We start from the raw sequence: 11,192 nt of genomic DNA, 5'->3' as shown, positions 1-11,192 counted from the left end.
AATGTACCAAATACTAACTTTACACAATTTTTTTACCTAACTATGAGTCAAATAAATAGTGAATACATCGTCATCTTATATAACGTTTGACAAATAAAATAAATGAACTCACGGTGCAATTACTATCTTTTCATGTTTTTATACTGTGTTCTTAAAGAACCAACAAATAGTTGGTATAATAATTCCCATCCTTTAAAAGAAGGTATTGATTTCAATTTAGACCAAAATAATGTGATTTTTAGAAAGAGTAAGAGAGAGTAAGACGTCCCGGTCACTCCCTGGCCTGGCTGCCTGCTCTCCTGTGGCCGACAATACTGCTTATTTGCTTTGTTTGTTTAAGTTAGTTGTGGTATTTTTTAAATAAATGTCTATTTATTGCTTTTAACTCGTCTGGTCTTCCATCCATGTTGCAGCCTTTGAGCCAGGTCATAACAACATATAGTTCCATGTACTGAATGCCAATGTATAATATATAATACATAAGTGTACATACATCAGTAGTAACTGCAGCTGTAAAATTCAAGGAGAGAAGTGAAGTACAATGCACAGTATATTCCCTCTGAAATGTAGTGCAGTTGAAGCATAACATGTAAATGCTCATGTAAAGTAAAAAGACTTCCAGGTTGTACTGATATAGTTTGAGTAAATGTACTTAGTTACTGTGTGTTACTGGTTATGTAACAAAGCTCTTGATTTTCAGTCGGTGGGGGCTGCAGTAGATTCGCTGTCATGCGTCAGCTCAGTCTGAGCTTTAGATGAGTCTTGTTATCCTGCTTACATAGGTCGAAGGCTTCAGCATCCGGAAGTAAATAACACAGTTCAGGTAATACCTATAGAGATGACACATATTTATAATAAAGATGCAAAAAGGGGATTCATAACAGAAACGTACTGTTTCAACCATAATTAATGAATGACTGAGCAAACACCCAAAGGGATAATTAGCATAATACTAACAATAAGGCTGACTTTTGTAATGTTTAGAAGAGGAATTTATAGCTTTATATACTTTTGGCCAGTATAATTAATAATAATGCATCATGTGTTATAAGCTGATCATAGGTTTTGTAATTCAAATCTTGATCATCAGACTACAGCTGTAAATTAAAAAAATACAATGTTTTCATTTGAAATGAGGTGGAGTATAGAAGTATAGAAAGCTTCTGATGGAAATACTCAAGTAATGTATTTGTACTTTCGTTAGCTAGTTACTTTCCACTTTGATCATTGTACAATACTGGCTTTGAAAAACGTTATAGAAGTAAAGTCAATTAGAATACAGTTTAGAGTCTAAACTGTATTCTAATTTACTTTAGTTGTACTTACATGTGTCATAATCATTCTGGTCATAAGTAAACAGTCTAAACTTTAAAGTGTTTACTTATGACCAGAATGATTATGACTCATACAATAAATAGACACATTAAAAGCAGAAAAGCCATTTTATTTCCCATCAACATCTTACTTCCTGTTGGTGACTCATACAAAACAAAAGCCTTTTGGCTCTTCTTAATGTGCCGCAAAGGTAAAACTGCTCCTAATCATGTGTATTATGTAATTGGCCTGATGTCTCTACCAAATGAAGCACTGTTACAATCAGTCAACACACACCACGGTGCTTTGGAAATCAGCCGAGAGCGAGCACGGCTCATTCAGCGCGCAGGTGAGATTTGTGCTGGAATGAGAAAAGGAGAGTCACGGCCTCACCTGTTGGGAGTGTACAAAGACAGGGAGGCGCAGTGCAAAGGGAGTGGGCGGGGTCAACTTTTTTTTCTGTATGGCCCAAATACTTTGCACCAAATCATTGGAGTCAGATTTACCTGGTGCGCGGCGAGGCACCTGTCGCGAAACTATCACCTGCGCTTTGCCTCGGATTTACCTGTTGATTCAAAATGCGTCAGTGATCCTGCCGTCCAGTTGTATCTACACGCCAACTCATCAATAACCATGAAGAGGGGGCCGTTGAATTTTCTGGGTCGGAAGAATCAGTCTCTTTTCGACACCAATATCAAAATCAAGGACATGGGTGAGTAGCCAACACTGCGTACAGGGCCCAGTGGTTATAATAGAGAATACGCATTCACTTTAACTCGCTAAAGAATAACACGACCTTTGCACTATGTTGACATGGACAACAGTGTTCAAATCACGAAGCTCCCATGTGTAAACTTAACTGGCTGCCTGTTGATCCGAAAGGAAATATCAACAGTATTTCAATATGTTTAATGACACGTCCTGAAGTTCATGTGGCTGCAGATGCCATCAATGTGATTCATCCATGAAAAACCTGTTCTCAAATGTCAAAGTCCCTTCTTCTTGGTGGAGCTGTGACCTTGCCTGTCTGGCTTCACACTGACCTGTCCTCTGCCAATTATGTTCACTTACTGTGATTTAGTGTTGCCTCAACAATGCTTTGAGGAAACAAGGGATTGTGTGTGTATGTCTAGAAACTCCAACCAAGGAACATTGGAGGAACGGAAAAGATCAAATATATTGTAATTGTGTCTAAAACAGCTGCATTCAGTGTGTTTGTTTGTTCAACTGTTTAGACATTATCTGAGAGTAGTTTATGTAAGTATAATTTCAGGAAATGACTTATAATGATGATTGTGGTCTCACCTGTAGTGTAAGTGACAGATCATTTTTGTTTAAATACCTTGAGGGATTGGAAAGTTTTTGAGTACTTTAAGAACATATAACAGCATATATTCTTCAGCATTTGCTGAGGAAGACCATGAGATGCGGTTGAAAGCTCTTGAAAAATATAGTAAGTGGACCTTGAGTTCATTGTTTATTGCCAAACTATAAAAGAAAAGTGTGAAATGATGACCATGTATTTATAAGATAACTAACCAGGTGTCTGTGGCATTAGTTCCATTTGATTGACAAGAGCAGGACACAGGAGGCATTGCTACATGCAAAGCTGCAACTTGAGAGAGAATATTTGTCTATTTAAATGAGGCAGGTGCACAATGAGAAAACTAATATGTTAGACTGGTTCAACACCCAGGCCATTCTTTTAATAATTGTTTGTACTGAGTTGATCCTACAGCGTTGTAACATGATGGTTATATTAAATGCATAAAGGAAAAATACGTTGGGTTCCTTCCTTGTTTATAACGTGAAGCCCTTTGGTTTCTCTTCAATGAAAGGTGTGGTCATCGATGGCTGACGGCACATGCAAACTAATTACCTCTCAATGCCAAGTTTCTTTCATCTGTCACTTATTGTATAAGCACGATGACTGACACTGTAGAGGACAGCTAAGGTATATGTTGACATTCTTTTGCTTTGAACTGAACACAAAAAACAACAGACAACTTTCTTACCATTTCCACAACACAATGATAAATACCTCTTTGGCTTCAAAATGCTTCATTATGCTCTGCTGATTGTTGATTGCACTTCAAACAAAAAACCTGGAATGCATTGAAACCATTAATGCCAAGCTGACATTTGATGCAAGTTCTTTTGGAGAGTCAAATTAAAAACAACTCAAACTAATTTCACCTAACTTTATCCCAAGAAACGTGAACATGCTGAGATCAATTTGCAAAGTGTCAGATGATATCTCAATTTGAAAATAGGATTAACATTATTGTGTCTTATGCTGCAAGTTATCAATTCAGTTACTAGGATAATGAAACTTTCACTTCAACACAATGCTGGAGTATGAACAAAGATTGCAATCATCTGTTCAGCTTCCTGTAACTATTTAGTTGTCAACAACAAACCTGCCTTTCACAGCAGATTTTATCCCACAGTAGATCGTTAAGTTCAACCAAGAGGTCGCTTTGGTATGTCATCACCTGCAAAAGGACCAGAATGTACTCATCTTCACAAGAGAGAAGAACAATAGACAGATAGACACGGTGCAGTTTTGGATGGTGAAGGCTTTCAGAATTTTTTTAATTTGAAACACTGAAAAATTTATTTCTGGAAAATAATCATGAATACTGCACAGTCAGTAATGATGTGAATGTATTGTTCTTTTAAATCAAGACATGCCGTGTTTAGTTCAGCGTGTCTCGACCACATTGTTTGTCCTCACTGGCCAAACAAATCATTCTCAGACTTCAGAAATTGAATGGCTAAAAGCATTAAGTGTATACAGTACAAATCCTTTGCTTTTTATTTTCTCAGAAAATGTAGAGCTGGTGCTGAAGCCATCGGCAATCCCCGAGTCAGGAACTGCCAGTGTGCGGGCCAGACCCACCGTCAAGCATCATGCTGTGAGTATCTCAGTGAAGCTCCTCAGTTTCAGATATTGGAATAACATTAAATATGCGTCACTCTGAGCTGTCGTTTACATGCAATTGAAGGATTACTTCATCTTGCACTCTGTATCTGCAGAGCACAGATGCAAATGAATGATAAAGGACAGTTCAGTGCATGACTGTGAGTATATGGGTGAGCTTAAACAAGCACAGGGACAGTTTGTTAATCAATAATTTGTGATTTTGTCAGTTGAGCATTGAATTTCGTTGAATTTCTGCCCATTTGTGTTTGTTTGGTGAGAGTCACTTTTAGTTCTAATAACTATTATATATCCTCATGCGGGAGTGAGAACACTGACATTGTTCTTTAAATCATATGCCGTAGGCTGCGAAGGGCATAACTCATAATGTGTTATCATCGCAAACTGTCATCCACAATAAAGATGGTATCACCATCCAGGTGTGTTACATATGCTTTATATTTGTTCTGGAAAACGAAAGCTAAATCTGCTGATGTATTTTTCAAAAACCAAGAGCAAGGCATAAACAGTACAGTGCCATATGCATTTATTGCATTCAGAGAAATTCTAAAACTGGAAACTTGAAGTTAAGAAATTGTTAAGTGATTCATACATTTAATAGAAACAGACATATTTGATTTTGGTCTATTGATGATGTAACATCAGAGGTGGAAAGTAATTAAGTACATTCACTTTTTGTTAGTATAATTTAATTATTATTTATACTTTTACTTCACCACATTTGAGAGAAAAGTAGACATTTATCTGACAACATTTATCATTTATCTACAACTACTAATTACTTTTTAGATTTAGATTTTACATTAAGATATGTGATATTCTTTGACAATACATTGTTAAAGATTAAACCATTGGTTCCCAAACTGTTTGGCCTGTGGCTTCTTTAAAAATATCCGGGGTCGCTCATGTACAAACTAACACTCACAGGGACCATTCTGCAGCATAATAAGCACTTTAGCTTTTGATAGTCAAAGAACATTTCGCTGATAAAGGTTTTGTATTTTTACTAAAGTAGAATCGTGAATTAAAGACTTCTATTTATGAGGAAGTATTGTTACTTTTACTTGGTAAAAGATCCCATGGTTGTCAGGCCTCCCATTATGTTTTCATGGCGCAGATATAAATAAAGAGCTCCTTGCTGCTCTGATTCATGCACCTCAGAGTTTGGGAGTGTCCACTGAATGCATCTGTGGCATGTGTTGGACCTGGCACACCTAAGCACATGGGCAGGACAGCTGAGACTGCTGCAACAGATGAAAGTGAGTCATAGTGCAGTTGAAATCAAACTGGATCAAACACGACATTTAATGACACGCCCTCGACCTGTAGTGTTGGGTTCATACTTTTCCAAGAAGCTAATTGTGAGAGAGAAGTGTCATTTGAAGCATGACATCAGGCAGATCTCCAATTTAATTAAATCTGGAAGACAAGCATTTAAAGGGCTAAAAAGCAGTATACCATCAGTCATTACCAGCCTTATTAATAATGCATGTTTAAAGCGTGTTGCTTGGTTACTTAAAGAGCCTGCATCACATTAATGTCAAGAGATACAGCAGTAAATAAAGTAAAAGTTTTGTGTTGCTGGAATTATAATTATTTTGCCCTTACGAAGGGCATATAACCCGTTAACTCTCATGGACTTGTATTGTGTCAACACAGTCTATGTTTATCTTTGGTGGCCATGACGAGAACAGCAAATCATACTCACACACGCACATACAAGTCCACAGATTTTTAAGTGACAGCCTGCAATTTTCTCAGCCAGGCCCAGATTAACACTAGGACAATGTGACAAATATAGGTGTGTCCTACCCTATGAATCACAGAGTGCTCCTAATGAGTGACGTATGCAGAGTGTAAAAATTATCATTTTGAAATCTCCGTCTCTGCTTTCATCATGACAAACCTAAGAATAGCCTAAAAAATTCACTTATTTGGAAACAGACATTAGAACTGTATACATGTTGTAACTGAATAGTACATTGTATTATATTCCCTATAAATCATATTATATATATATATATACATATTATTGTATTTTATTGATTTAACTTATTTGCAATTACAGCTATACATACATTAAGTTCTTCATAATACCCAGCCCTGACAGCCACTAAAGTGACATGGACTATGTTTTGTTGATGCCAATACTGTAGAAAGTATTGGACACAGGCTCATCTGTTTTCAAGGTACAATGAGCTCTGCAGTAGTTTAGAACTGGTTTGTTCACTCCAGGAGTGAATACTTGCCAGTGCCTCTTAACAGGATGTGGACTTTATTTTATGTATATGCTTGTTTTCTTGTGTCTCAGATGTTGAAATCTCAACATTTTAATGTTTGTTTGTCTTCACAGTTCTCATCAGAGAGTTTTCAAGGGTTTGCCGTCCCAACACCCAAAGTCCCCCTCCTCCCCTCTATCAACGGTCAAAAGATCAACAGTTCAGGTGAGCGTCTACCTATCGCAAATTTGTACTTTGAGTTTAACTTCGTAAACACTATAATTTCATTATTTACACTCTCAAGGTGCCAGATCTTTTGCAGTGTTTTAACTTTGACTCATTTGATGGATCACAGCAATCAAAATGTCTCCGTAAAGGGTTGAAAATGCCGGGCAGGTAAATGTTTGTTCAGGTTATTGCTCAATAAACCTCCTGAATGTGTCCAAACCAGCATACCAGATGGCAAGAGTATTTACAGAATGGGAGTGTTAGAATGAACAAAGTGGATATTATTTGTTTCATTTTAGCTGTGAGTAATTCTGTAATTTACTGACTTTTAACTAATTCCTTTCAGCTTGGGCTGGGTGATAATTCAATGTGATAGTTTATTGTCTTTCTAACACAAGAGAATACAAAACCATGTTATTTCATTTATTTTCCAGATAACATGCTATATCGTGATATATATATATATATATATATATATATATATATATATATATATATATATATATATATATATATATATATAATTATCAAGATATGAAGTGACCTTGATTGGAATAGAACATTTTGTCTATAACGCCCAGACCGGATTTCAGCAGTAAACATTGTTGATTCTTTATGATCTATATAGTTATTTCTACTTTGATAAGAGCAAGACTCCGATTTCTTCTGTTGACCACCAGGTTTCATGAACAACATAAAACAAATCTAGACAAGGCATGGATTGTTTGAACGTTTCACACAGTTTGGCACCTCCTTAGCCTGTAAGCGTTTTCTTTCAGTAGTTGCTACTTAACATTTCTCACAGACTTATGAATACTTCTACAACTTCTTGACATATGATACATTTTATAATTGCTCCTGTTTCACAGTATACAACAGTGCCGAACCTTTCTCAGTTATTCTCTCTTTTCTTTCTTCCCTTAGTTGGTGGAGATCACCTTTCCAATGGATCTGTTAGATCTGTGCCTGACCTCGGAGAGGAAGGCATATTTGTTCCTCCTCCTCCCGCTATGGCTCCTCCACCCCCTCCAGGGACTTTTATCCCTCCACCAGACTTCATGGGTGACCTGAACAGTCTAAATGTGGCAACCCTTCCCTCTCCATCCATGCCCGATCCAAAACCGATCTCACTGGGACCTTTCATTGAGGGGGAAGACTTAACCTTCATAAAACCGCCACCAATGGCTCCACCAAAGCCTCCGCCAAAGCTTCCATCTACTAGCTCCAGTGGCTCTGTATCATCCGGACCCATTTCCAGTCCACCGCCAGCCAAAGTTCCTGAGCGTCCAACATTTTCCCCACCCATGCCTCCTTCTGAAAGGCAACTCAAGAACCCACCTCCAAAACCCATTAGACTGTCCTCTATATCCAACTTTGACTCCCCACCAGGGACTCCTGCCCCACCTCCTCCCGTGCAGACAGCCAGACTGTCCAGTTTCAATCCCCAAAATGCAGCAAAACTTTACCATGTTCCTCAGACCTCAATTCTCAGTGGGTATGAAGAGCATGACAAAAGACGCACGCAGATGTTACTCCTGGAAGATTCTGTGTCCGTTGACTCGGTCCCAGTTCTTGTCCAGGTGGATGGGAAAGTCCCTAAAGTGGCTACACCGTATAAACCAGCTCCCAAAATTGTAGAGGAGCTGAAGGAGAACTTACAAATTACCCAACCCTCTAAATCACCGCCTCCTGAGCCAAAAACTGAGGCTAAAAAAGGAACAGTTTCAGTACAGCCCAAAGAAGACCAACCCCTCCAGACTCCACAACAGACTTCACCACAGCTGCTGAAACTAAATGGTAGTCGGGTGAATTCAGAGCCCATCAGGGACAAATATGTAGGATCTCCAAGTCAAAGTCGTAGATTCAGTCCAATATTAGATCATAAACTGCGCAACCTGAAGAGTGGTGAAACCAACGGGGCACGAGATGGACCTGCAGCATCCCCGCTGGCTCTATTATTGGCAGCTAAAGAAAGAGACAAACATAAATCGAGTCACCCTCTGTCGCGGGAAAACAGCGGCAAGATGATTGCGCAGCCTAGTGCAAGCATTCACCCGAGTGACACTCGTCCCAATTCATTTATTGTCACCCCAAGGTCCAGCTCATCCTCTTCTCTAACATCTCTAGAAAGAATACAGGAGAGTCTAATGTCTGTCAGTCCTGTGGACGATACGCAAACAATTCAGGATCCAGTCAAATCCAGTAGTCCTGCTCTAGTCAGGGATGTGATGCCATCCGTCAGTAGGACGGCTGCATCCCCAAGTACGACCAACCTGGTTGTGCAGAAGTTAAAGGCATCGCAAAGCCCCTCAAATTATCAACACACACAGCCTGAGGACTTAAGTATGGCATTACTCCCTCCGCCACCAGAGTTTGATGATTTTGACGGGGTTATGGAGCCGCCTCCTTCCGTCCCAACACCTGACCCTCCCATGAAAATGGCACCAACAGTAAATGAGATCCCTCTCCCTCCATCTCATGTTCCCCCTCCTCCATCTCATGTTCCCCCTCCTCCATCTCATGTTCCCCCTCCTCCCCCAAAGCTCAAAGCCCCAGCAGCTCCAAAACTCCCGCCTCTTGACTTCGACTTCAAACCGAAGCTTCAACCCATGATGAAACCTAAGTTGGCCCCTGTTCAGCTCCCATCCACTATTTCACCCAGTCAGGCCACGCTCCTGAGCATCCTTCAAAAGAAGATGTTAGAAATGGACCACAAAATGGCCCCAGCGAACGAGGCAGAGTCCACATCTGATGACTGGGGCACCCCACTGCCCGATGAGGACAATAATGTCCCTGTTGTCCACAGAGCCGCACCACAGAGCAAGAATTACCCCGAGATCAGCAAAGCAGCAACACTGAACATGCGGGAGCTGGAGAGTAAAGTGGTCAAAAAATATAAGGAAACCTCTTCAGTGAAAGTTCCCACCAGGTAAGAGTGCTCAAAAATGAAACCTTCACTTTTCTGAGACAAAAAGCCCAGTGTCTGTCTCCAGAATCAACACATAATCATGAATGTGTTTTCTTTTCAGCAACGGGACAGAGTCAAAACATAAGTATGGTATGACCTTTACTGTTCGGCCTGGAACCAAGCAGCCCATTTCTCTTGTCAGTAAGGGGGATCCGTAATGAGACAGCTGCTCTTCTGTTTAGCACACATTGCATGGGGTGGAAAAGCACTTTGAACAAATGATCCTAGCTAATATGTTAAGAATGTCGCATTGCAATGTTCTGCAGATTTTTGAATGTATTTCTCAATCTTTGGAGAACACACTATCACTTTCAAATTGTGTTTTCTGATTTGTATTTTATTTTTTAAGTGTCTGGTGAACCATTTTTGTTTGGCTGCTGCTGCTTTTTATTCAGTATATAGGTTAATGTTGCATAATATGTTGCCTTTTTAACCAAAGCTTTTTATCAGTCTTCATGCCACATGGGTTATATTCATGAGTAAAATAATATTTAAAGTTATTCATAGCTGGTAAGTGTATGGTGAGTGAAAATGAATCTACTTTACTCTCAACAAATTTGTGACAAAGGCTTTGACAGATATATCGGTAAACTTAAAATACAATAATAATGTACAGTGCAGCTATTGTGGTTCATGCTGCAGTTACATGTCCCATAACTGAAATGATCTTCCACTGTTACATGAAGATGATGTAGGTCCACTGTAACAAAGCCAACAGTTAATTCAGACGTGTGTTTATCTCCCAGTAGGATTGTTTCTCATATTTATTGATCCTGGAAATGCTTTGCCATCTGTAAAATAGGTATTCTACTGCAGTAAATGTTGTGTCAATGTATCTACACTCATCCTGTACATATCAGTTTATATAAGATGCCAAAAGTACCTAGATATTGTACGATGTAGTTTATGTACCTTACGTTTGTACAATCTAAATATTTAAAATGTTGGTTGTAAAGTCTACACCATCTACACCAAATGTTGTCCAACAACTAATCCAAAAGTAATTGCAGTGATTACATGCTATAATAAAGGTCCTTGAGTTTTTTAGTGCACAGTATTTAATAATTTTATCATTTGTATTAGCATCAAGACATCTTCGTCACAAAAAGACAAAAGTGCAGATGGCATGGTACTAATGGTTTGTGCATAGGAAAAATAACTGGAATGACACTGTGGCACCAACATAAAGATCTTAATATCTTGAATAAACTTTTCTCTTTCTGTCTTGCAAGTTATTTCAAGATCCACATGTGTTGCAGATCTCAGTCTTAGTTTTAAATCCTTTGTGAAATTGATCTAATTTAGTAAGGAATTATTACAGTAATTATACATATTTCGATATTGACAACCACACCATTTCATCACTCAAAAATGGTATTCAAAATGGTACAGTAAGTGCTGGTGAAGTCAAAAGTCAGTGCGTTTCTAAATAAATACATTAAAGATAATATGTATTCCTGTCAGCAGATGGCGACCTCCCCCTAAATGCATTAGACAAGATCATCACGAGCTAAAGTAA

General features: G+C 38.7%; 1 protein-coding gene across 2 annotated transcripts; it reads left to right on the top strand.

The window, feature by feature from the left end:
• The first annotated feature begins 1,834 nt into the window (after nt 1-1,834).
• Nucleotides 1,835-10,894, top strand: LOC117731453 (proline-rich protein 36). 2 transcript variants are annotated; one of them, XM_034533832.1, is made up of 5 exons: nt 1,835-2,026; nt 4,144-4,232; nt 6,612-6,702; nt 7,630-9,634; nt 9,735-10,894. In XM_034533832.1, the coding sequence occupies exons 1-5, from the start codon at nt 1,948-1,950 to the stop codon at nt 9,829-9,831; spliced, it is 2,361 nt and encodes a 786-aa protein (XP_034389723.1). In that variant the 5' UTR covers nt 1,835-1,947; the 3' UTR covers nt 9,832-10,894. The 2 variants fall into 2 exon arrangements, with proteins under 2 accessions (XP_034389723.1, XP_034389724.1); XM_034533833.1 differs by lacking the exon at nt 1,835-2,026 and adding an exon at nt 5,420-5,517 and having other exon boundaries at nt 4,178-4,232.
• The last annotated feature ends 298 nt before the right edge of the window (nt 10,895-11,192 follow it).

This window comes from Cyclopterus lumpus, chromosome 5 (assembly GCF_009769545.1).
Source record: "Cyclopterus lumpus isolate fCycLum1 chromosome 5, fCycLum1.pri, whole genome shotgun sequence".
Lineage (NCBI taxonomy): Eukaryota > Metazoa > Chordata > Actinopteri > Perciformes > Cyclopteridae > Cyclopterus > Cyclopterus lumpus.
Note: the sequence above shows the minus strand (reverse complement) of the source record. Positions and strands in the feature narration are given on the sequence as shown.

Bases quoted from the DNA above. Each gene is read 5' to 3' on its own strand.
- LOC117731453 (XM_034533832.1), top strand. From the start codon at position 1,948: ATGAAGAGGGGGCCGTTGAATTTTCTGGGTCGGAAGAATCAGTCTCTT. The intron at 4,233-6,611 runs GTGAGTATCTCA...TTGTCTTCACAG, and splicing joins CCACCGTCAAGCATCATGCT to TTCTCATCAGAGAGTTTTCA. The intron at 6,703-7,629 runs GTGAGCGTCTAC...TTCTTCCCTTAG, and splicing joins TCAAAAGATCAACAGTTCAG to TTGGTGGAGATCACCTTTCC.